Genomic DNA, 27160 nt, shown 5'->3' on the forward strand with positions numbered 1-27160 from the left:
TCCCCTTCCACCGTTCTCTCGTCCATAACAAAGATGGCTGCTGCACCCGCGTAATTGGTGATCCTAGAAAGGTACAATTCTTTTATTAACACACTCTTCCTGTTCTTCCACTGTTCCCACACCATGCATGAATACTATCCAGTGGAGCCGCCGCCATGAGTAGAACCGAGCATCCCTCCGCGACCCTGTAGACGGCCGCGGCCTCGCACTTACTGAGAGCCTCGAGCTTTCCTGAGCCGCGGGGAGGCGGGATGGAGGCGGGTGTTGGCGTGTCATCCGGAGAGGAGGCTGGAAACAGTTTGTTAGGATTGTCAACTTGTTCTGCAGGTTTGATTCAGCATTATAGTTTTAATGTGACTTAAGCCGAGGCTGCTTGTGGAGCAGCTTCCTCTTTGGCCGCGGTTCCACCGCACCTTCTGTCGGAGCGTCGCGGGGTTTGTTGCGGTCCTACTAAAAAGTTGTGGAAGGTACAGAAAGAACCCGCGACCGCCGGCTACGATGTTCCGCTCCCCCTTCGTTACTGCCGCCAAGTGAGCCGGCGTTCGCTGAAGCAGCGTCAACTGAGCCCGCACTTGTTTCTTGCTGCTCTTTTAAAAGCGCCTTTACGGTAAAGCACAAGCGAGCGTGCGGCCGCAATGCTGAAAGGGAACCCTTCAAAATAAAAGCACAGAAAGCAGCGATAGACGGACATAGAGACAGAAGAGATGGATGGATGGATGGATGGATCAGTGAAAATAAACCCTTCAACCCTTGTTTTTATAAGTGAATTCCTTATAGGTTTACTCCTAATTTCACTTCAGTACAATAGTAGACATGCCGATTTATTACTACAAGCAATATGAAAGGAAATTACTGTCGACATTTGGAGTAAATTGCTGTTAAACTTTGATCTGATGATCGAAAGTAGTGGTCTCTCACCTGTATTCAATTGGCCATAAAACTTTATTCCTTATAGGTTTACTCTTTATTTCACTACAGTACAATACTAGACATGCTCATTTGTTACTACAAGCAATATGAAAGGAAATCACTGTAGACATTTTATTTTTTTTCCTTCAGGTAAAAACTTGGGGGTATCAACAACATGGTATGTTCAAAGTTATAGATTTAAATGCTTTTATGATATTTTTCATTGCACATGGTAGATGGCCAAAACCATGGTAGAAAACTTCCCCGCTGTGCCACAACGCATCCACATCAACAGCTCCAGAAAAAATATGAAGCGGCTCAGGGAAGAAATGGGAAAACCTGTAGAAAAAAAAGGAAGGGGCATGTCGGTTCACTGAGATTTTCATTTATTAGTTTAAGGACATTTACCTGCATCACAAACACACCACAGCTACAACCGTCTTGTTGTGTGCTGTGGTTCACTCTCAAGTCTAGCATTAGTGTAGTGCACTTGAAAGAGAACTTTGCATTGCAGTAGACCATGCCAAGCACAAATTGAAGAGTCAACACTGAACAACAAACGTCTACAGTAATTTCCTTTCATATTGCTTGTAGTAATAAAGGAGCATGTCTAGTATGGTACTGAAGTGTAATTAGGAGTAAACCTATAAGCAATTCATTTTTTTGGCCAATTGAAAACAGGCAAGAGACCATTACTTTCGATCATCAGATCCAATGCTTAACAGTAATTTACTCCAAATTTCTACTGTGATTTCCTTTCATATTGCTTGTAGTAATAAATGAGCATGTCTAGTATTGTACTGTAGTAAAACTGGGTGTAAACCTCGAAAGAATTGATTTTTATGGCTAATTGAAAACAGGTGAGACCATTACTTTCGATGGTCAGATCCACGTTTAACAGCAATTTACTCCAAATTTCTACTTTGATTCCCTTTCATATTGCTTGTAGTAACAAATCGGCATGTCTACTATTGTACTGAAGTGAAATTAGGAGTAAACCTATAAGGAATTCACTTATAAAAACAAGGGTTGAAGGGTTTATTTTCACTGATCCATCCATCCATCCATCCGTCCATCCGTCCATCCATCCATCCATCCAGTGCTTTTATTTTGAAGGGTTCCCTTTCAGCATTGCAGCCGTACGCTTGCTTGTGCTTTACCATAAAGACGCTACAAAAAGCGCAGCAAGAAACAAGTGCGGGCTCAGTTGACGCTGCTTCAGCAAACGCCGGCTCACTTGACGGCAGTCCTCCGTTGAGGTTCCTAGCAGCGAGGAACGGGTCTGTGAGGAGGAGGAACAACGCAGCCGTCTGCTGATTGGTCGAGAGGATCGTTACTCTACTGGCCCACAATATTTCAATATTTCATCCTGGTAAACATCCTGTTGTTGTTTACATACAGCGCTTTGCTCACTGGTGGATTTGTTTACTGGTTTATTGAAATGACAGCGTGCAAGACAACATGGCATCTTTAAACGAGGAGGAGGAGAGTCAGCAGGAGCTCCTCCTCAGGAACAGGAGGAGATACAGGAGGAGCTGGACGCTGCTGTTCACAAAGACAAAGTTTAACCCGAGTCCCAGAGACCAACTGGGACGTCCTCCAGCAGCTTCCATGTTCTTCACTAGACGTCTCCGAGTCGTTCTCAACCCCGCCTACATTTTTACTGTCCTTTCTGTGGTGGACCGCGCAGTGAGTTGGTCCTGGACGCACTTTGCTGTACCGTAACCTCCCGCTCCGGCACGTACTGCGGTGGAACAACGGCTTTTCTGTGCCTGGAGGGTGGAATGGGTTTTCTCTTGGTCCGACTAAAAAAGTTGTGTATGGTACCAAAAGAAACTGCAACCACCATCTACGATCTCCCGCTGACCCTCCATTGAGGTACCTAGCAGGTACTGGCGGCATAGCTCGGTTGGTAGAGCAGTCGTCTCCTAATCGGAAAGTTGCAGGTTCGATTCCCATCTCTGCCTGCCTACATGCCGAAGTGTCCTTGGGCAAGACACTGAACCCAATACTGCCCCCATTGGAGTGACACCACCTTGCACAGCAGCAGCCTCCAATGGTGTGAATGTGATGAGCCTTATAAAGTGCTTTGGGTGTCAGCGGAAATGCGCTATATAAACTTTATACAACATTATAGCACCGAGGAATGGGTCTGTGAGGAGGAGCGACAACGCAGCCATCGTCACTCTTGATTTGCCAGCAATATTTAAATATTTAATCAGCCGTAAACAACAACGGAGGTTGTTGTTTACAAACGCCGCTTTGCTCACTGGTTGTTTTGTTAACTGGTTTATTGCAATGCCGGTCTTTCACCGAGGTGCAGTGATGCTCCATGGCCACGTAGAAAAAAAAAGAAAGATATTACAGCATGAGACTCTCAATCTCAAGGTAGAGGGTTCATGTCCCACGCCGGGCGCCACCTTCCTGTGGGCTCTCCACCTTCCTGTGGGCTCTCCACCTTCCTGTGGCCTCACCACCTTCCTGTGGGCTCTCCACCTTCCTGTGGCCTCACCACCTGCAGGAAGGTTCTTAATGGTGCAATGTGATCTGGGTGACGGTGCTCAGACTGACACCCAGAAACGGATAAGAGGGAGAAAATGGGTGGATGGATGAAAAAAAGATACCGGTACCAGCCTGGCCCAGTATAGTATCGTTTTAAAGGCGTCAGTACCACGATACCAATACAGTACCGGTACACCAAACAACCCTAGTTGCATGCAAACCCTAGAAATGAGTTTTATTGGTCTCCCTCACATTTTGAACCCCGCCGCTCCAGTCTGCCGTAACCCTGGCAGAGCCGGCAGCCCACCTCTATTAATGCAGTTTATGCAAGTCAAGAAGCTATAGGTGGGGGAGCCCAGAAACGCAATATACCTGAGGATTAAACAACATATCTGTAAAATGAACAGTGGAAATGAAACCAGTGTGTAGTATGCACATTTTAAACTCCATGGCCAGCACAATGTGCAGAGTTTGGGCGGTAGAGAGGAGGTGGATCCCTCGACTGGAAACAATAGAACCGACAGGACTTAACCCATTGACGCCTGAATATATTTCAGGAATAGATCTTAATTTTTTTTCCCACCAGTCGAGAGGACTAGTGAGCCATGGGTTGCACTAGTCCTGCACCCAGTGAAATATATTTTGTTCAACAAAAACAGTTTCATGTTATCTTAAAATCATGATCATAGAAATAACTTCTTTTTTTTTTTTTAAATGCTCCATTCTGTGTTGCAGGGACATCATCTTAGAGTTTTCTTCTCTCATGGTACCTGGCAAAAAACTAGAAAAACTAAACTCAGAATTTAGGTACCCGCTGCCTGTAATGCCTGTTCACTACAATATATTCATCATTCAATGTTTCCAGGGCTTGACATTGAGGATTTTGACAACTTTTTACTTGCCCTTAGGTTTAATGGAAATTTATAAGCTTGGGTAATGTATCAATTCGACCATTAAATCCCTTGTAATATGTTTCTGTAATTGTTTCTGGAGGTATATTTGTAAAATCCTATTATGTTTGTCAAGTCATTTTTAATTGGAGTCAAATTATTTTTACAGTTTAACCTCTTTCCATGAGAGTATCCATGCAGGTTCTGACATAGTACTGAAACATTTAGACATTTAGCCGATCAGTTTCTTTTCATATTTAATTTATTTACACATTAACACAGTCATTTCAATTACCTTAGAATAGATGAAAACAACTGTCCGTATCATATACAAGTACTGCATTAATGATTTAAAAGGAAGAATTCAATTCTTTTTTTAGACAAAAAATACATTGTAGTATCATACATTAACTGGTATTATTCAGTGCCGAGAGTACACCAATAAAACACCCACCCACCTTTTTTCACTTCTGATCCTGATACCTGAATTTGATATCTGCTGATACTGTTCTGATAGCAGAGCTCTGTTTGCTTTAATATTATTATTATCATTATTGTTGACTTTATATGAGGCTGTAATAAACTCCTCTCTACAGTAAAGTATGAAATGTACTAATGTATACATGTATTCTCTCAAAAGACAACTTGAGGTTAGTATCAGGACAGAAAAGGAAGCAGTACAAAGTATTTTTGTTCCATGTGGACAATGTGGGGGTCTGCGTGACGTCATCATCTCATAATAAACTAGTTCTATCACTTTATTAATCCCTGGGAAAACTCTTGAGCAAGGCAGCAGCAACACAATGTTTCCAGCTCTAACGCAGCTCCAACCATTGGGACTATTTTCAGGGAGTTTAGCGTGGAGTAGGACGCAGCTTCACGGAGGTGTGAATCGCCTGCTGACAGCCTGGAGGAGCTGCTGCTCATTGTTCTGATGTCAGAGCTGTTCTCCTCCAAGAGCTGGAGTTTGAAAACGCTGAGGTCTGGCTGCAGAGCGCCGCCCTGCTGGACTACAGCTTTGCTAACACCCACGTTGCTGTGTTGCTTTGTGGTGTTTTGAGTGTAAAATCCCTCCAATCAGCAACATGTTGCCATGAAAAGTTGGATAGCACAGTGCTACTTCCCTAGCCTGCTCGCTGGCTGCAAACTGTGGACTGGATTTGCTGACTCATTCCTCCTGGTCTCATTGAGACCCGCCTCCCTTCAGGAAATCCAGTCCACAGTTTGCAGCCAGCGAGCAGAGCAGCAGCAGGGAAACACTGTGGATCATTTCAGCACCATGAAGCGGACCAGGATCATGGATCAGGAATCTCTGCAGGTTGGAGCGGAAATGTCTAATTTTGCACTGGTCCCACGGACTGGCCATCGGAAATGTGTAGTAGTCCATAGAACTATGTACTCGTCTCGGACTGGCGGACTGACGTTAAGATAGACCCCTGTATTTGCAATTGTATATAACAAATCATTTGTGTTTTTGATTTCAAGCTGATGCTAAATTATGTTAAGATTGGTATTATGTCCATAGAACATAGTTTAGGGCTCGGGTTAGGGCTCGAGTTAGGGCTCGAGTTAGGGCTCGGGTTAGGGCTCGTGTTAGGGCTCGAGTTAGACATTGATGCCACAAATTAGTTTATTATTATTTACAGTATAACACCAATGAGAACGTGATTGTGAACAGTCTGTGTACTTTCTTCCAGCTGGATTGGACCCTTACTCTTGGATTACATGAAAGCAATTTATTGACCTTGTTGAGGTGTAGGGTTATGAGTTAGGGCGGGGGTTAGAGGTTAGGATGAATAAATCACATGTAGGTCCCATTCCGACCCGTCCATCGAGAAACTAGTGATCGTTAAAGATTCCTGGGTACGTATCGAACATGCACACATCAGCGATGGTGGGATGTGCACGACATCTCGGCTGCAATTTGAATGCAAGCAGTATGTTGCAAACTCGAGACAACAGGCGTCATGGGGCTGATGAAAAGTATCTCTGTATCTTAGGTTAAACGTAACCCCAACCTAAACCTAACCCAACCCTAAACCTGACCTTAACCCCAATCCTAAATTCTAATTTGAACCCTATGCAAATTAAAACCTATTTAAAAATCCAAAAGTGGACCAACGGAAATTAAAACTTCAATAAAAATCCAAATATGAAACTACGGAAATTAAAAACCTAATTAAAATTTAAATATGGAACTACGGAAATTAAAACTTCACTAAAAATCCAAAACTGGACAATAAGAAAATTACAATCTCCAAAATGATTTATATACAAGGAAAAGACACAACAAATTGGGTATATTCTTTTAATACAAAGAAAACAAACAGTTAAAACCGGGGAACCAAAATACAAGCACAAAACAGCAAGAGAAAGGTATACAGAGGAGTTTCATTGGCTCCGCCCCCTGGCATATAAAAGGAGTGAAAGCTGAGAGCAGAGCCAACATGGAACCTGCCGGGGGAGACAGCTCTCCTGATGAAGGCCCAAACGTCGACACAGGCATGCTGAAGCTCAAATCTGAGATTTTTTTTTTTTGAGAAGACAAAGGTTTTCAAAAAACAAAACCAAAAACAAGGATACAACAACAAAACTAAACATGGATACAATAAAAAAAGAATATACTTACCAGATTTGGACCACCACGGTGGCTTAATTATGGGAGAGGGACCCCCAACGGGACGGGCCGCGCACTCACCGTTTCCTTAACCCCGGACCCCAACCCTAAACTTCATATTATTTAATACACCACAAGATTAACAATAAAAACAGTGGATTAAAGGGTCAACAAAACAGGGAAGACAACAACACAAATAAGGGTATAACAAAGAGTTGAATCAGAACAACGGCAAAGAGACTAGAAGAAGACTGTGCCTCCTGTCGGTATATAAGGGAGGGAGCTCGAAGCAGAGCTCATTCCACCCTGGAACCTGGAAAGAGGAAGAGCCCAAGCAGAGACTTGTTAGTGTGCTCGTCCTGAGGAAGGCCCAAACACAGTTTAACTTTTAAACACAGTTAATGTCAACTTACTGCACACCGGCCAGGGAATTGGTTTTCTTTCTGGGGAAATCATGTCCAAGTTGGAAAGCGCTTTAATTTAAAACCTTTATTTCCACAAACAAAAGTTAAGCTGAGTGTTAAGGTTACCTTACCTAATTCTAAATCTCAACTATAGAGGATCAGAGGTAGAAAGCTAGAGTTAGAAATGGAGGGCGAGAGATAGGGGTTACAGATAGAGATAGAGGGTCAGATTTAGAGGGTCAGAGTAAGAAATAGAGGGTTAGAAATACCGGGCCAGAGATGGGGGGTTAGAGATAGAGAGTCAGAGATAGGGGGTCAGATTAAGAAATAGAGGGTTAGAAATACAGGGCCAGAGATAGGGGTTACAGATAGAGATAGGGGGTTAGAAATACAGGGCCAGAGATAGGGGTTACAGATAGATATAGAGGGCCAGAGTTAGATATAGAGGACCAGAGATAGAGGGTTACAGATAGAAATAGGGGGTTAGAAATACAGGGCCAGAGATAGGGGTTACAGATAGAGATAGAGGGTCAGAGTTGGAAATAGAGGGTTAGAAATAGAAGGTCAGAGATAGAAGGTTAGAAATAGATATAGAGGGCCAGAGTTAGATATAGAGGACCAGAGATAGAGGGTTACAGATAGAAATAGGGGGTTAGAGATAGAGGGTCAGAGTTAGAAATAGAGGGTTAGAAATAGAGACCGAGGGCCAGAAAGAGGGTTAGAAATAGATATAGAGGGTTAGAAATAGAGATTGAGGGTTAGATATAGAGGGTTAGAGATAGAGGGTCAGAGTTAGTCAAACCTCTGAGGTTGAAGAGCGGTTTTCACTCTCACGGTTCCTTCTTGTTTCCTCAGCTGTTTTCTGTCCAAACTGAGGATAAAAAGCCGGCATGGCCTTTGAGGAGATCAAGGGTAAAGGAGGAATGGGTAACTACACCTTTTAGAACATTGTAAAGTGACCCCCTCTCCACTGCATCGCTCATGTTCTCCTGCTGTGTTCAGACCTGGTAATGGAGGGTGACCGCGGCCTGGTGGCTGGGCGGAGTCAGAGAGAGAAGAGGCGGTCCTACAAGGACCTGCTCAGGGAGGAGGAGGAGATCGCTGCTCAGGTCCGAAAGTCCTCCAAGAAACGACCCAAGGTCAGTGGACACTGAGTCAGTGAACATTTCCACTGTCTGAGTCACTCAACACTTCCACTGTCTTGAGTCATTCAACACTTCCACTGTCTGAGTCAGTGAACACTTCCACTGTCTGTCGCTCAACTCTTCCACTGTCTGAGTCATTCAACACTTCCACTGTCTGAGTCAGTGAACACTTCCACTGTCTGAGTAACTCAACTCTTCCACTGTCTTGAGTCACTCAACACTTCCACTGTCTTGAGTCACTCAACTCTTCCACTGTCTGAGTCAGTGAACACTTCCACTGTCTGAGTCAGTGAACACTTCCACTGTCTGAGTCAGTGAGCACATTCACTGTCTGAGTCACTCAACACTTCCACTGTCTGAGTCAGTGAACTCTTCCACTGTCTGAGTCAGTGAACACTTCCACTGTCTGAGTCAGTGAACACTTCCACTGTCTGAGTCAGTAAACACTGTGTCCGTTCAGGAACAGGAGCTGTTCCTGTTGGGAGGAGACTCACACAAAAAGAAGAAGAAGCACAGTGATGACTACTATTACAGAGGTGAGGTTCTTGTTGCCGTGGAAACCAGAGGAACATGGCTTCTGTCTGTGTTAGCTTAGCATGAGGTTACCAAGTTCTTCCAGAAGCTGTGAACTCAGTAAAAACACAGACTGAATGTGATGTCATTGCTGAGGTGTTCTTCCTCTCCAGATCCTGCTGTTAATGCTGAGATGTTTTTCCTCTCTAGATCCTGCTGTTAATGCTGAGATGTTTTTCCTCTCTAGATCCTGCTGTTAATGCTGAGATGTTTTTCCTCTCTAGATCCTGATGTTTATGTTTGGATGTCCTTCCTCTCCAGATACTGATGTTAATGCTGAGGTGGTCAGATGCTGATGTTAATGCTGAGATGTGTTTCCTCTCTAGATCCTGCTGTTCATGCTGAGATGTTTTTCCTCTCTAGATCCTGATGTTAATGTTGAGGTGTTCTTCCTCTCCCGATCCTGATGTTAATGTTTGGATGTCCTTCCTCTCCAGATACTGATGTTAATGCTGAGGTGGTCAGATCCTGATGTTAATGCTGAGATGTGTTTCCTCTCTAGATCCTGCTGTTAATGCTGAGATGTTTTTCCTCTCTAGATCCTGATGTTAATGCTGAGATGTTTTTCCTCTCCCGATCCTGATGTTAATGTTTGGATGTCCTTCCTCTCCAGATACTGATGTTAATGCTGAGGTGGTCAGATGCTGATGTTAATGCTGAGGTGTTCTTCCTCTCCAGATTCTGATGTTAATGTTTGGATGTCCTTCCTCTCCAGATCCTGATATTAATGCTGAGGTGTTCTTCCTCTCCCGATCCTGATTTTAATGCTGAGGTTTTCTTCCTCTCCAGATACTGATGTTAATGATGAGGTGTTCAGATGCTGACATTAATGCTGAGGTGTTCTTCCTCTCCAGCTGCTGGTGTTAATGCTGAGGTGTTCTTCCTCTCAGATGCTGATGGTTCCGGCCCACCTGCTCACAAGAAGAAGCACAGGTGTGCAGACGGATCTCCGCCCCCTTCGTCGTCGTGGTCGTCCCGCCCAGCAGACACCGCCATGGGCCTCCTGCAGGCCATCACCTCCCCCCTGGCCACGGGGTCAGAGCCCAGCCCCCACCTGAACAAGAAGCCCTCCTACCCCCCCTTCTCCTCGCACTCCTCCAAGGACCGCAAACGGGAGGGCAGCGGCGGGAGCAAAAGCAGCCACTCCTTCTCTCACTCCAGACCCCAATCCTCCTCGTCCTCCTCCTCCTCCTCCAAGAAGCACTCGTCCTCCAAGTCATCCCTGTTCCACGGCGGCGCTCCCAAAGAGGAGCCGCTGACGCTCCGCGAGGCCGACGGGCTGAAGATGAAGCTCATCGTGTCGCCGGAGAAGGAGGAAGCGGAAAGCTTCCCGTTCACGCCACATTCCTCCAAATCAGGCGTGAAGAAGGAGAAGGACAGAGAGCGCTCGCTGCCGTCCAAGTCTCCCAAGAAGAAGCTGCTGCAGAGCCGAGAGCCGCTGCCTGTGGTGGGCAAAGAGGTGGAGGTGGAAGGTAAGCGCCGTATGGCTTTCCTCTGACAGAAGGAGCCGCCCCCCGACTGAACGATGCCCCCCCCCCCCGCCCCCGACTGCACAATATCCCCCCCGACTGCAGAAATCCCTCCCACCCCGACTGCAAGATGTCTTCCCCAGACTTAAGACCCCCCCCCCCCCCCCCCCCGGCCCCCAACTGCAGGATGTCTTCCCCTGACCAAAGAACCCCCCCCCCCCCCCTCCTCCCCCAACTGCAAGACACCCCCCACCCATCCCCACCCCTGACGGTCTGCTCTTAATCTCTGATAGTCTCTGGTGGTCTCTGGCAGGTCACTATGGAGGGGGCGTAGCCGACGAGAGCTCCTCCTCTGGAGGAGAGCTGGAGGCCGGCGAGCTGGTCATCGACGACTCATATACACATTTGTCCAAAAAGAAAAAGAAGAGCAAGAAAAGCAAGAAGAAAAAGGACAAAGAAAAAGAGCGAGACAAGGAGAAGAGTGGGAAGGATAAGAAGCACAGCAAAGGGTTTGGAGGTGAGCTTTCTTCATAAACTCATGTCTCATTCATTTCCACTGACAACCAACCATCCAGTCTCATCCCTCATTCATTTCCACTGACAACCAACCATCCAGTCTCATGTCTCATTCATTCCCACTGACAACCAACCATCCAGTCTCATGTCTCATTCATTCCCACTGACAACCAACCATCCAGTCTCATGTCTCATTCATTTCCACTGACAACCAACCATCCAGTCTCATGTCTCATTCATTTCCACTGACAACCAACCATCCAGTCTCATCCCTCATTCATTTCCACTGACAACCAACCATCCAGTCTCATGTCTCATTCATTTCCACTGACAACCAACCATCCAGTCTCATCCCTCATTCATTTCCACTGACAACCAACCATCCAGTCTCATCCCTCATTCATTTCCACTGACAACCAACCATCCAGTCTCATGTCTCATTCATTTCCACTGACAACCATCAACCTTTTCCTCCCATTCCACCTTCTCTGAACATGCTTGATCCAGCACTCTGTGAACAAGCAGCTTCTTTAGCAAGGACCTTTAGTGGACGGTGTCAATCACTGTCTTCTGGACATCTGTCCAGTCAGCAGTCTTCCCCATGATTGTGTCCCCTCCTGACCCAGACTGAGACCATTTAAAGGCTCAAGGAACCTTTCCATGTGTTTTGACTTCATTAGCTGATGAGGGTGAGACACCAAGACTTTCCAAAACTCCAATTTTCCACAAGATTCTCATTTTCTGAGACACTGAATTTTGGGTTTTCATTATCTGTAAACCTTAATCATCAACATTTCAAGAAATAAAGGCTGCCAACAAAATGGCTGCCAGCAACAACTGTTTTGTTATGAATGATGGATATAATATGATGTTTCAGGCTTATTTACCATACAGAGTACTTTGTAAATATCTTTAGGATAATAAAAAAAATGTCATTTAATTATCAAGATGGTCACCATTTGTCAAGATGACAGCCGTCTCTTCTGTAACTGTCTATATGGGTGATCCCAGGGTTAAATCAGTCATTTTGTCTTGGAACATGAGTGTGCCATTCAAATTTTAAACTTGGAAATTGGTCAGAAGCCTCCTTCTACAACACAACTGATGACATCATTATTCACAACTGTTGACCACTGGTGTCCTATGACCACTGTTTATGTCAAGATTGGCGCCATATGGCCGAAATCAAAATGATAATTTCAGGAAATAGAGCTATTAACTATCTTATTAGAATTAAATTGTTGATCCAATAAACTCATATCTGAAAACAACTGAACCATTGGATGAATAGAAACGTAATAGAGTGTATGTTTAAACACAGGCAGGGCACACGGGTAACACCACTGCTGTGAAACTCAGCATGGGGTTCAGTGCCAGCTAAATGCACTCCTCTTAACAATGCCAAATGTTCTGTTTTTAATGTGCTGGTTGTGGTGATAGTACTACACTGAGGCCCCCCCTGTTGTTAGCAATATCAAGGTCTCACAGGCTCCAGAAATGAAGGTACAATCACTCAGTAGAGATGGTTTTAGCCAGCATACCAAGCAAGAGTGGTTGGATAATGCAAGCGAGGTCATCGAAAACAAAATAACTGGAAATGATTTACTGGGCTGCCTTCCATGACACCAGGAATTCGTGCCACATGTTCCACTATTCTTCTTCCACTGTTTCAGGAAAGTGCTCACACTGTGGCTATGATCAAGCATTCACTTGATGTCATAAGTAAAGCTGTGGAACACTTGAATCCTGGCCAGAGTCCAGTGGTCACGTTTGACCAACCATTATACGCCCTGGAACAAATCCAGTTCAGGTGGCCAGAGAAATATGGTGAAGACAAGCTGGTGGGGATGTTTGGTGGACTGCACATTGAGATGGCGGCACGGAAGATGTTGGGAAACTGGTTACAAGGAAGTGGTTGACAGCTCATCTCCAGGGACAGCTGACTCCTTCCTCCAAGCAGCCCATGTATCTTGCACCAGGAGAGCCCATCAAATTACAGCAGCAGCTCTGAATGTTCTGCAGCACCAGGCTTATGTCAAACACAAACAGATCAAGTTCCTCTAGCGTTTGAAGCTTGGTGCACCCAGAGAGCAAAAACCATCCCACAATTTCAGTACTGGACGACTGTTCTTCAGCTTGAGCTGCTTGCGCTAGTATTTGTGCGGTCATTGCAAGAGGGATCTTTCTCCATGTACCGTGATTCATTAACAGTACTCGCCAAATGGTTTCATGCAATAAATCATACCCATTATGCAAGATGGATTTCAGTTCACCTGAGAGACATGGCTGAACTGCCAAGGACACACCTGAGCATAGCTCAAGCACTCAGGGCAGGAAAATTCACTGTCCAGAAGACCAATAATGTGTTTTCCTCCATGGCCATTGACCAGGCCCATGAGCAGATGAATGCTTGCATTCTTTGCTCTTTTCAAGATTAGTCATTGCTTGCCAGACCAGAAACCTAGATGAGTTCTTTCAACATGAGAACCAATCATGTCCACCAGCACTGTCTGATGGGGGGAAGTCTCCGACTGGGAGTGAAGAGTGATCTGCTTCCATGCCTGGAACAAGTTCACAGTGCCAGTCCAAAGGTTACTGTACCATTGTAGATGAGGCAGCCATCATCCAGATGCTGAAAACAAGTTCAGTAAAAACCTTCAATGACTATGCCCATGTGATCTTCATTCCTTATCTGACCATTCAATTTGAAAGTGTGTCCAGAGGTGATCTGGTGTGGGACCGCTACCTGTCTGACTCTCTGAAAGCTGCTGTAAGAGGAAAGCGTGGGACTGGGATTCAGAGACGTGTGCGAGGTGATGTAGCCATTCCAATGATCTGGCAAAATCTTCTTAGAGTTGAGAGCAATAAGACTGAATTGTTTGCCTTTCTCTCAAATGCTCTGCTCAGATCGTTAGTGCAGGAGGATAAACAGCTTGTTATCACAAGTGATATGGAAGTCCTTAGCAAGCCACCACTCCCAGATAGGTCTTTAATTGCTCCTTGTACGCATGAGGAACCTGATAGTCGCATGTTATTGCACGTAGCCCATGCAGCAAGGAATGGCCATCATAAAATTGCGATTCAAACGGTTGATACCGATGTGGTGCTGTGGCAGTGGCTCAGACTCTACAGCCAGAGGATGAGCTTTGGTTGGCTTTTGGAACTGGAAAGAATTTCCGATACTGAGCAGCCCATGAAATTGCAGCAGGGCTCGGGCCAGAGAAAGCATGCACACTACCCGTGTTTACCAATGCATTAACGGGTTGTGACCACGGGAAAAAGACTGCGTGTTTCCTGAGCTTTCACATGCCCTGTTTAAACTGTCTTCAACCCCAAATGACATACCACGGGAGGTCATGGCCACAATTGAGAGGTTTATTCTCTTACTTTATGACCGAACCAGCACATGCACAGAAATAGATACGGCGAAGAAGAAGTTATTTGCAAAGATGAACAATGTGTAATCAATCCCTCCACCCAAGGCTGCCCTAGAAGAGCATCTCAAGAGAGCAGTATACTCTTGATTTGGCCTCACTTAATGTGTCTTGTGAGACAGAAGGAAGCTTCTTAGAAATTCTAAAGTTTCTAATTCAAATTCTGAATTAAAAATTTTTTTATAATTCGACACAGAGATCATCCATATCTAACCAGTCTGAAAAAATGGTGGCCATTTTGAATTTTCAATGAAAATGGTCAATTATCCAAAAGACATTTACCAAGTACTATATATTAATAGTACAGCTGCTTAGCTTCAAAATATAAAGGAATTGTGCATAATAAGTTTGAATTATCATAATATATCCATCAATCATAAGAAAACAGTTGTTGCTATGGCCATATTGAAAAATGGCTGCCATGGGTGCCATGTTGAAAAGTTATGATGACTCCATAGCCAAATCTTTTATGACTGCCTTTGGCTATAAGTGTACCAAAGTTTATGCTTGTACCACAAAATGCACGATTCCTTGATATTTTGCAGCGAAGCAGCTGTACCAATATCATATATGGGTTTGACTTTCTGAAATGAGTGACAAACAATATTGAACAGTTTCATTATATTCAAAAAAGTTTTAGATGTACTTGTACATGTGAAGCAGTTTATGTTGTCGTTATAGTGTAATGCCTTGAGCGGGGTCAGAGAACAGAATGTGTCTGAGCATCCACTGCTACTAATCATAGCAGGGATGGAGCGAGAGGGCATGAATCATGCAACTGTGATATCAGTGGGGGAGTCACTGCAAAATGTGTGTGAAGTGTAACTGTATTTACAACACACACACACACACACACACACACGCACACACGCACACACACACACACACACACACACACACACACACACACACACACACACACACACACACACACACACACACACACACACACACACACACACACACACACACACACACAGTATCAGTGAAGTGCCATCAAGACATATTAAGTTTGAAATGCTGCATTCAGATGATCAGAAATACTTTAAAATAGTTCGAAACATCTTTGTTTGATTTTCAGTTGAAAGCGTTAATATTTGATTAAAATGTAGAGAAGAAAAACCCACATGAGGAAAAAGAGCATAAAGGAAGAAAAAGATGAAGCGTTGAGAGTTGAGTCTGGTTGGACCAGCAGGATGGCCGTTCTCCAGTACCCATACTGTCCATACTTGTGTTCTGGTGTACTCGTGAAACGTCATCATTGGGAGACCAAGTACTGTTCCAATTTTTAGGCCGCTTCTCACCGAGTACACATGGAATACCCGGATGTGTCCTGGCTCCGCCCACTTTATCGAGGATTCATCAACACTGACCTGTGCAGTCTTGGGAAGCCAATTTACCCATAATGCATTTGGCAAGAGATGCCGGAGGAGGAAACACACAACGGTGAGTGAAAAATCTGAAATATTAGCGTCCTTGTTTAACAGAGTGCAGTTTTAAAAGTGTTTTAGGCCAGAATATCGTTGTTTAAAATGTTATTATGAGGTTGATATTTCCAGATCAGGCTGACTAGAACATTTGTTCTGAGGTTTTCAGAGACTGTGGATCCAGACTGAGACGAGGCTGGCTGTGGTTTTGTACTGTGGTTAAACATGAGATCTAAATGTTCTAGTGTAAATCTAACAGTGTTCGTGTACTTTTATATTTGCTGCTGAGGGGAAAGATCCTGTTTAAAACTATTTAACTTGACTGAGAGGTGAAGGTTCTACTGGAGGTTCTACTGGAGGTTCTACTGGAGGTTCTACTGTTTCTACTGGAGGTTGCTGTGGATTCAAACTAACACCATGCACTATTGTAATCCAGGACTCCTGAGGAACCTGAAGCCTGGTCCAGTGGAGAAGAGGAACTCCTCCAGATGAGGAGTGAGGATTGTTTTTGATGCTTGAATTATTACATGTATATATTTTATTCATACATGAGTTAATAACTTACTGAACTGGTAGTGTGTCATTCTTTTTGTTCTATGTTCTCCTCATAGACCTCATAATTGTTGAAATTCACCCGAGACAATTTCTTCTTTAAAGCAACTTTACATTGTTTATCAAATAAAACAGAGAAATGTTCAGTTCTATATTTTACAGTCATAAACAATCATTTACAGTCAGATGGTGAAATTAGTCAAAGCGAGGAGAGCAGAGTTACAGAAGATGAAGAACGTGGTTACATCTCTGTCTTTATCCATCTATCTCCATATAGTCACACATTAACAGAGAACATGAGTAGAGAACATGATGAGAGAACATGAGCAGAGAACATGAGCAGAGAACATGAGTAGAGAACATGAGTAGAGAACATGAGCAGAGAACATGAGCAGAGAACATGAGCAGAGAACATGAGCAGAGAACATGAGCAGAGAACATGAGTAGAGAACATGAGCAGAGAACATGAGCAGAGAACATGAGCAGAGAACATGAGCAGAGAGCATGAGCAGAGAACATGACTACATGAGGAGAGGTTCCTGTCCAGATGGAGTTCTGCTCTCTGAGGCCTGCAGGTCATTCTTCAGGAGCAGGTAGCTGGACAGTGAGTCTCGCTCCCTGTGGAAGTGATGTACTTGCTGCAGGCATGGGTACAGTACTTCCTCCATCACCCAGCAGAAAGTACCTGGTAGATACAGTACGAGCTGGTACCAATGCTTGCTGGTACATGGAGGATCTGTGCAGGACAATAGCATCCTGCACAGATCCCCAGTTGTCAATGTACACGTCAATAAACCTCATATATTATAGACTCTTTTTTAATGACAGGTAGATGCAGGAAAGATTTTATCTTGCTGACACGTTTCAGCTTCATCTGTAGTCTTCCTCAGAGGGTCATCTGGTGTGTGATGACATGTCGTCTTCATCAGGTGACCGGCCAGATGATGCTCTGAGGAAGACTACAGATGCAGCTGAAACATGTCAGCAAGGTAGAATCTTCCCTACATATACCTGTCGTTAAAAAATCCAACTCTCAATTAACCTTCTTTAGCATCATAAATAACTACACTATGATCGAGGGGGAAAGTTTTCTGTTTAGGTAACGTGTTGTGGCTCTGCAGGAGGAAGAATTAGAAGGTGACACCATCAACCAGCAGTCCAGCAGAATACCTGATGACCAGCAGGAGGAAGAATTAGAAGGTGACACCATCAACCAGCAGTACAGCAGAATGCCTGATGACCAGCAGGAGGAAGAATTAGAAGGTGACACCATCAACCAGCAGTACAGCAGAATGCCTGATGACCAGCAGGAGGAAGAATTAGAAGGTGACACCATCAACCAGCAGTACAGCAGAATACCTGATGACCAGCAGGAGGAAGAATTAGAAGGTGACACCATCAATCAGCAGTACAGCAGAATGCCTGATGACCAGCAGGAGCATCAGTACCAACATAACGATGCTCCTGGAAACCCTGAAGCTGGAGTCACGACACCTCCAGGAGAGAAAGGTTCCAGGGTAGGAACATTATTGACCTGTGTATCACTGCAGGGGTTCCTGGGAAATAAAAGAAAGAACTTTAGAATTTTTTTAAACTATGTGTTTTTTCTTTGTACATAATGTTTCTAACTTGTGTTTTTACTGTTGTAGGTTCTGCTGAAGTTTATTAAATAAAGTTTGCTTTATCTTCTGCTTGATATCTTTCTTTACTCGACAGTGTAGGTAATGTGTGTATTTATGTATTTACTCTCACACAGTATAAGCCATTTATGTATTTATTCTAAAGAGAAATGATTAGTGGACATTAATATGTACTCCATTACATTTTAATGACATGACCAGAAGGATGACAACAAGCAGCAGGAATGTGAAAATCTGGTTAATTATTTAATAAACATCAGGGATCTTCAGTAAAACAGTAAAATACTAGTTTGTATTAGTAGAACATTTCTGATCAGCTGCTTTTATTGTTACTGAACTTCAAGGAGAGGAAGAGTAAAATAAAGGCTTATAGGAGGTAGAAGTAATAGTAACACTGTACTATATACAGTACTGTACATAGTACTATACACTAATATACTCAGTACTGTATATTTTACTAGACACTGGAATATAATCAGTACTATATACAGTACTGTACATTTTACTATACAACTTCCTTCTCCTCTTCCTCCTCCTCCTCTTCCTCCTCCTCCTCTTGTTTCCTCCTTCTCCCCCCTTCTCCTCCTCCCTCCTTCCTCCTCCTTCTCCACCTCCTCCTCCCTCTCCTCCTCCTGTTTCCTCCTTCTCCTCCCTCCTTCCTTCTCCACCTCCTCCTTTTCCTCCTTCTCCACCTCCTCCTTCCTTCTCCACCTCCTCCTTTTCCTCCTTCCTCCTCCCTCTCCTCCTCCTCCCTTTTTCCTCCTCCTTCTCCTCCTCCTCCACCTCCTCAGCTTCAGGGTCCATCATCCAGCCATGACAGCCACCACATCATCCAGTACGCTGGTGTTCCAATTCTCCGTTAACCTTGATGCGTTATCGTAATGTGCATTTCCGCCCTTCCGAGGGCCGCCCTACAAGTAGTTACTACGTATGCGAGTACACACTGGCGTTCTAAGAATTGGAAAACGGTAGATGTTTCCCACTCTGAGCTGACAGGAAGTGGGTGGTTGTCCAGGAAGTAGAAAAGCTTTGAGCAGACAGGAAGTGGGTGGTTGTCCAGGAAGTAGAAAAGCTTTGAGCAGACAGGAAGTGGGTGGTTGTCCAGGAAGTAGAAAAGCTTTGAGCAGACAGGAAGTGGGTGGTTGTCCAGGAAGTAGAAAAGCTGTCTTGAAGCGTGAACAGGAGGACTCTTGTCTATTTTTGATGGTTTGGTGAAACGCTGAGGAGTGACTCCCTGGAGTTGACTGACCCGTCCTCTGCTGTGTCAATCAGACTCATCGCGGAGCCACGCCCACTCCCACCCCACCGTCACCCACAGCGCCGTGGGCCCCATGTATGCCCTGGGCTCGCCCGTCCCCCCAAAACAGCCGCCAGGCAGCGACGCCGCTCCAGAGAAGAAGAAGAAGAAGGAGGAGAAGGACCGGGACAAACACGACAAGGACAAGGAAAAGGACAAGGTAGGGAGGGGGCAGGAGCTCCTCCTCCTCCTCTTCTCCTCACCACTGTTTGTCTGCAGTGTTCCTCCTCCTCTTCTCCTCACTTCCTCACCTCCTTACCACTGTTTGTCTGCAGTGTTCCTCCTCCTCTCCTCACCACTGTTTGTCTGCAGTGTTCCTCCTCCTCCCCCTCCTCCTCCTCCTCCTCCTCACCACTGTTTGTCTGCAGTGTTCCTCCTCCTCCCCTCACCACTGTTTGTCTGCAGTGTTCCTCCTCCTCCCCTCACCACTGTTTGTCTGCAGTGTTCCTCCTCCTCCCCTCACCACTGTGTTTGTCTGCAATGTTCCTCCTCCTCTTCCTCACCACTGTGTTTGTCTGCAGTGTTCCTCCTCCTCCTCCTCTTCTCCTCACCACTGTTTGTCTGCAGTGTTCCTCCTCCTCCTCCTCTCCTCCCCACTGTTTGTCTGCAATGTTCCTCCTCCTCTTCCTCACCACTGTGTTTGTCTGCAGTGTTCCACCTCCTCCTCCTCTCCTCCCCACTGTTTGTCTGCAGTGTTCTTCCTCCTCCTCCTTCTCCTCTCCTCACCACTGTGTTTGTCTGCAATGTTCCTTCTCCTCTCCTCACCACTGTGTTTGTCTGCAGTGTTCCTCCTCCTCCTCTCACCACTCTGTTTGTCTGCAGTTTTCCTCCTCTACCTCCTCCTCTCCTCCTCCTCCTCCTCACCACTGTGTTTGTCTGCATTGTTCCTCCTCCTCCTCCTCCTCCTCCTCCTCCTCCTCCTCCTCACCACTGTGTTTGTCTGCATTGTTCCTCCTCCTCCTCCTCCTCCTCCTCCTCACCACTGTTTGTCTTTCAGCCCAAGAAGAAGAACACGTCGGCCTATCAGGTTTTCTGTAAGGAGTACAGAGTCAACATCAACGCAGAGCAGCCCGGCCTGGGTGAGTGACTTACTGCAAGTACTCTTGATCCTGCAGACACAGGGCAGGTTACTTCAAAAAGGAAGTATGAAGGGGCCTTTAGGCCGTCTTCAAGGAGAGTACAAGATCAAGCAAAAGGACGGAGCCAAGCTCTATGCTCTATCTCTGCCATGTCGAGTGCCACTGCCATTGATTGACAAAATCAAAGAACTGCAGCGGGTGGAGAAAATGGGAGTAATTACTCCATTGATGAGCCCACAGAATGGTGTGCAGGAATGGTTGTTGCACTAAAGTCAAATGGAATTAAAGCTGCAAGCAGCGTTGGTTGGGGTCCCGCCCCCTGGCCCGTTAGGGTCGGGCCAATCACGGCCTCCGGCCCAATCACGGCCTCTGGTTTAAACATTGAACAAATATAAACTGTGAAGGTTTTAACAGTAAAGGAGTTTTATTTTGAAAAATGTGGGAGGGTTTAATTTTGAAAGCCAACTAAACTCTAATGGAGCTCGTGGCATATAGGCCACCACCTAACCCCAACCGTAACACAATTTTTTCTGGTTTCCAGAGATAAGGATCTACTATAGTGGGTGTGGATGGTGGGGGTATTTAGATAAAGCAAAGCAAGATACTGGTCCTGTAACCCTAACCCTAGGGTGGGGTCAAAAGTGGGCGGGACCCAGCTAATTAGCTAGTGATCCGTAAGCCTCGCCCCCCCCAAAATATCAGCTCAATCGAACAAACTTTGTTAGCATGCTAACTAGCATGCTAGGCTAATGCCTGTTATCTACCTGAAAATCACACAGGTTACTCCCCAGGTGTCCCCAGGTGTCCCCAGAGATCACAGCAGACAGACACCTCCGGAACAATTCATTCTGAATCGAGATCAGTTTAAAAGAAAGACAACTGTCACCCCTCATTAAAAGCACAAGACCTGTAGCTACGTTTTGATGTAATTTCACCAACATTTGAGGTTTAATGGGTGAAGTTTGCTCAAATCCGCGTTGAGGAGGCGGGATTGGATGGGATTCGGTGGAATTCGGTGGTGGGAACTTTGATGGCTAATAAGCCGATACCATATTCGTGCTCAGAGTAGATAGCATTTGCAAATTTTACTTTGAAAAGGCAAATTGCAGACTTCCTGTTGAATTTAGGTCCAGGCTATCAGCTCGTGATTTGTAGGTCTCAACAAGACGAACAATTGAGTTTTGGTTTGATCTCTCTACAACATTCCTACGGGCCGTGGTGGCCGTTTTGGTTTTTCTAGGTGGTGCTAGAGAGACATTTTAGCACTCTGGGGGTAAATTTTTTACATGTCCTTAATTCTCTCGCCAGGGTTAGTAATAAGAAACACAGGAAATACAATAGGGTCCTTGGTTTTTCTGCACATTCTCTAAAAATTAGGATGGGTGCGTTAGCATTTAAATGACTACATCTGCCATGAAAGACTCAGACCGCCAGCAGTCGACGGAAACCTTACAAAACTGTCTGGAGCAACAGTTTTCACAAAACTGGATGCCACTGCTGGACTCTGGCAAATACCGCTGCATCCAAAATCTGCACCACTCACCACCTTCATCACACCTTTTGGGAGGTACGGCTTTCACAGACTGCCATTTGGGATTTCATCAGCAGCCGAGCACTTAGCCCTTAGCCATACCATGAGGGGGTCAGTCTGTTACCTGGCAGCCATACCATGAGGGGGTCATTCTGTTACCTGTCAGCCATACCAAGAGGGGGTCATTCTGTTACCTGGCAGCCATACCATGAGGGGGTCATTCTGTTACCTGGCAGCCATACCATGAGGGGGTCATTCTGTTACCTGGCAGCCATACCATGAGGGGGTCATTCTGTTACCTGGTAGCCATACCATGAGGGGGTCATTCTGTTACCTGGCAGCCATACCATGAGGGGGTCATTCTGTTACCTGGCAGCCATACCAAGAGGCATCTCTTTGGTATATAACGTGGCAGCTAACCCAGTTTATTATTTTCCCTTTTGTCCTCGATACGTTTGAAAATGTGCTTAGTAAGTTACATATGGTCCAGTAACTCTGTGTGTGTGTGTGTGTGTGTGTGTGTGTGTGTGTGTGTGTGTGTGTGTGTGTGTGTGTGTGTGTGTGTGTGTGTGCGTGCAGTGTTTGGGGAGCTCAGTAAGAAGCTGGCAGAGGTGTGGAAGGCCATGCCAGAGAAAGACAAGCTGGTGAGTTGTTCAACTTTGACCTCTTAGATGGAGGACTGTTTAAGGTGTTGACCTTTGACCTCTTAGATGGAGGACTGTTTGAGGTGTTGACCTTTGACCTCTTAGATGGAGGACTGTTTAAGGTGTTGACCTTTGACCTCTTCGCAGGTGTGGAGGCAGAAAGCTCAGTACCTGCAGCACAAACAGAACAAAGCAGAAGCCACCACCGTCAAACACAAGAGCACCAGTGAAAGTAAAAGCAAAGGTGAACCCCTCCACCCTCCATCATCCTCCCTCCATCATCTACCATTCTCCCTCCATCATCCTCCCTCCATCATCCTCCCTCCATCATCCTCCCTCCATCATCTACCATCCTCCCTCCATCATCCACCTCCATCTTCCTCCCTCCATCATCCTCCCTCCATCATCCATCATCATCCCTCCATCATCCTCCCTCCATCATCATCCGTCATCCACCATCCTCCCTCCATCATCCGTCATCCTCCCTCCATCATCCTCCCTCCATCATCCACCATCCTCCCTCCATCATCCTCCATCATCCATCATCCTCCCTCCATCATCCTCCCTCCCTCCATCATCCTCCCTCCGTCATCCACCATCCATCATCCTCCCTCCATCATCCGTCATCCTCCCTCCATCATCCTCCCTCCGTCATCCATCATCCACCATCCTCCCTCCATCATCCACCATCCTCCCTCTATCATCCACCATTCACCATCCTCCCCATCATCCATCATCCACCCTCCATCATCCTCCGTCCTCCCTCCATAATCCTCCATCCATCATCCACCATCCTCCCTCCATCATCCATCATCCTCCCTCCATCATCCTCCATCCATCATCCACCATCCTCCCTCCATCATCCACCATCCTCCCTCTATAATCCACCATCCACCATCCTCCCCATCATCTGTCATCCACCCTCCATCATCCATCATCCTCCCTCCATCATCCATCATCCTCCCTCCATCATCCTCCCTCCTCCCTCCATCATCCTCCCTCCATCATTCACCATCCTCCCTCCGTCATCCACCATCCATCATCCTCCCTCCATCATTCGTCATCCTCCCTCCGTCATCCATCATCCACCATCCTCCCTCCGTCATCCGTCATCCTCCCTCCGTCATCCATCATCCACCATCCTCCCTCCATCATCCGTCATCCTCCCTCCGTCATCCATCATCCACCATCCTCCCTCCGTCATCCATCATCCACCATCCTCCCTCCGTCATCCATCATCCACCATCCTCCCCATCATCCATCCACCATCCTCCCCATCATCCATCATCCACCCTCCATCATCCTCCGTCCTCCCTCCATAATCCTCCATCCATCATCCACCATCCTCCCTCCATAATCCATCATCCTCCCTCCATCATCCTCCATCCATCATCCACCATCCTCCCTCCATCATCCTCCCTCCATCATCCACCATCCTCCCTCTATCATCCATCATCCTCCCACCATCATCCACCATCCTCCCTCTATAATCCACCATCCTCCCCATCATCTGTCATCCACCCTCCATCCTCCATCATCCTCCCTCTATAATCCACCATCCTCTCTTCATCATCCATCATCCACCATCCTCCCTCCATCATCTGTCATCCACTATCCACCCTCCATCATCCACCATCCTCCATCCATAATTCTCCCTACGCCATCCGCCCTCCATCATCCTCCCGCCTCCCTCCATAATTCTCCATCCACCCTTCATCATACACACTCCGTCATCCTCCTTCCCATCATTCTTCTTCCACCCTCCATCATTGTCCCTCCACCCTCCATCATTCTCCCTCTATCCACCCTCCATCATCCTCCCTCCATCACCTCCTGCTCCTCCTCCTCCAGCTCCTCCACCTCCTCTTCCTCCTCCCGCTCCTCCTCTTCCTCCTCTTCCCGTTCCTCCACCTCCTGCTCCTCCTCTTCCTCCTCCCCCTGGTCCTCCTCCGGCTCCTCCTCTTCCTCCTCTTCCCGCTCATCCACCTCCTGCTCTTCTTCCTCTCCTCGCTCCTCCACCTCCTGCTCCTCCACCTCCTGCTCCTCCTCCTCCCGCTCCTCCTCTTCCTCCTCTTCCCGTTCCTCCACCTCCTGCTCCTCCTCTTCCTCCTCCCCCTGCTCCTCCTCCTGCTCCTCCTCTTCCTCCTCTTCCCGGTCCTCCACCTCCTGCTCCTCCTCCTCCTCTTCCCGTTCCTCCACCTCCTGCTCCTCCTCCTCCCGCTCCTCCTCTTCCTCCTCTTCCTCCTCTTCCCGGTCCTCCACCTCCTGCTCCTCTTCCTCCTCGTCCTGCTCTTCCTCCTCCTCCTCCTCCTCGTTTTCCTCCTCCTCTGGGACTGACTCCTGACGTCTTTCCTTTCAGTGGTAGCACCCGGGACGGGACTTGTGTCTCCGACCCGAGTGCCGGCCTCCATGTCCCTGTCGCCGGCCCGGGTGCCAGAGGTTGACCCCATCGATGCGGCTGCTCACCTGCAGTTGCTGGGAGAATCCCTGTCCCTGATTGGTCACCGGCTCCAGGAAACGGAGGTGAGGTCTATTCAGATACTGTGAGTAATACCTCCATTGCTATCTTCTTCCTCTTCGCTCCACATTGATTCCTTCGACTTTTTCACTCCAACTGGAGGTGAATTCTTTTGGATTACAGTCAGAATAAGTATTCTGTGGACGAGGCTCCTTTAACCAACCCCAAATTACCTTTTCACTTTCAAAAGCACTACAAATACCAGAAGTATATTTCTTTCTGGCCAAGAAATTCAATGAGGTTTCCCAATTTGACTGAAAGTCCACAATGTAGAAATATTTCTTATAGAATGAAAGTATGAATGTTGTTACTACGAGGCTGTTCAGGGTCAAAGTAGACTTTAGCTCCAGGAGCAGACACAGTCCTGCTGGTTATTAACCGTCCTCAGATGTTACACTTGTTCATTATCATCCTTAATACATTCTCTCTCTCTCTCTCTCTCTCTCTCTCTCTCTCTCTCTCTCTTTCTCTCTCTCTCTCTCTCTCTCTCTCTCTCTCTCTCTCTCTCTCTCTCTCTCTCTGTCTCAGGGGATGGTGGCAGTGTCAGGCAGCCTGTCGGTCCTCCTGGACTCCATCTTGTGTGCGTTGGGACCACTGACGTGTCTCACAGCCCAGATCCCTCAGTTGAACGGCTGTCCTCGAACTGTGCTGGTACGCTCTCTGACCTCGAACTGTGCTGGTGCGCTCTCTGACCTCGAACTGTCCTGGTACGCTCTCTGACGTTGAACTGTCCTGGTACGCTCTCTGACCTTGAACTGTCCTGGTACGCTCTCTGACCTCGAACTGTCCTGGTACGCTCTCTGACCTCTGACCTCGACCCGTCCTGGTACGCTCTCTGACCTCTGACCTCGAACTGTGCTGGTACGCCCTCTGACCTCGAACTGTGCTGGTACGCTCTCTGACCTCCAACTGTCCTGGTACGCTCTCTGACCTTGAAATGTTCTGGTACGCTCTCTGACCTTGAACTGTCCTGGGACACTCTCTGACCTCAAACTTTCCTGGTACGCTCTCTGTCCTCGAACCTTCCTGGTACACTCTCTGACCTTGAACTGTCCTGGTACGCTCTCTGACCTCGAACCTTCCTGGTACACTCTCTGACCTTGAACTGTCCTGGTACGCTCTCTGACCTCGAACCTTCCTGGTACACTCTCTGACCTGTGTCCACGAACCGTCCTGGTTCTTTGTTTTCTGCTTCTTCACCTTCTCTTTTTATCTTTTCCAGTCAAACACATTGGACAATATCGCCTATATCATGCCTGGACTGTGACCAGACCAGGACTGCACCAGGACCAGGACCTTATTTCCTGGACTGGGACCAACCAGGGCTGTGACCGGACCAGGACTGGAGCTTGGCCAGGACCTGCCCCCCCCCTCCGTCGAAGCTCGTCGTCTAAAAACGTCAAAACTTCTTTAGTGTTTTTAATGTTTGGAACTTTTATCAAACCTGATTTTACTGTCACTGTACCAGTCTCCTGTATGAGTGAGTGACTGGTTGACTGACTGAGTTAGTGTCCACAGTGTGTAGTGACTGACCTTCTGACTGACTGACTGACTGAGTGAGTGAGTGAGTGAGTGAGTGAGTGAGTGAGTGAGTGAGTGAGTGAGTGAGTGAGTGAGTGAGTGAGTGAGTGAGTGAGTGAGTGAGTTAATTGGTGAGTGACTAACTGAGTTAGTGAGTGAGTGACTTGAGTTAGTGAGTGACTTGAGTTAGTGAGTGACTGACTGAGTTAGTGAGTGAGTTAATTGGTGAGTGACTAACTGAGTTAGTGAGTGAGTGACTGAGTTAGTGAGTTAGTGAGTTAATTGGTGAGTGACTAACTGAGTTAGTGAGTGAGTGACTGACTGAGTTAGTGAGTGAGTTAATTGGTGAGTGACTAACTGAGTTAGTGAGTGAGTTAGGTGACTGACTGACTTAGTTAGTGAGTGAGTGTCCAGTGTGTGGACTGAAGAACAGATGAAATGAGAATAATAAAATTCATGTGAAGGTGAACATGACCTCAGGTTGGGAACCTC

The 27160-nt window shown here is 46.4% G+C and overlaps 1 protein-coding gene across 1 annotated transcript; it reads left to right on the forward strand.

The window, feature by feature from the left end:
• On the forward strand, positions 1-27160 carry hmgxb4a (HMG box domain containing 4a). Its single transcript, XM_080487617.1, has 13 exons — positions 1-71; positions 8178-8249; positions 8325-8461; positions 8928-9003; positions 9931-10512; positions 10823-11026; positions 19351-19535; positions 20373-20454; positions 22565-22629; positions 22777-22873; positions 24989-25152; positions 25676-25798; positions 26370-27160. The coding sequence occupies exons 2-13, from the start codon at positions 8213-8215 to the stop codon at positions 26412-26414; spliced, it is 1797 nt and encodes a 598-aa protein (XP_080343743.1). The 5' UTR covers positions 1-71; positions 8178-8212; the 3' UTR covers positions 26415-27160.

Source organism: Lipophrys pholis, assembly GCF_963383615.2.
Source record: "Lipophrys pholis genome assembly, chromosome: 19".
Taxonomy (NCBI): domain Eukaryota; kingdom Metazoa; phylum Chordata; class Actinopteri; order Blenniiformes; family Blenniidae; genus Lipophrys; species Lipophrys pholis.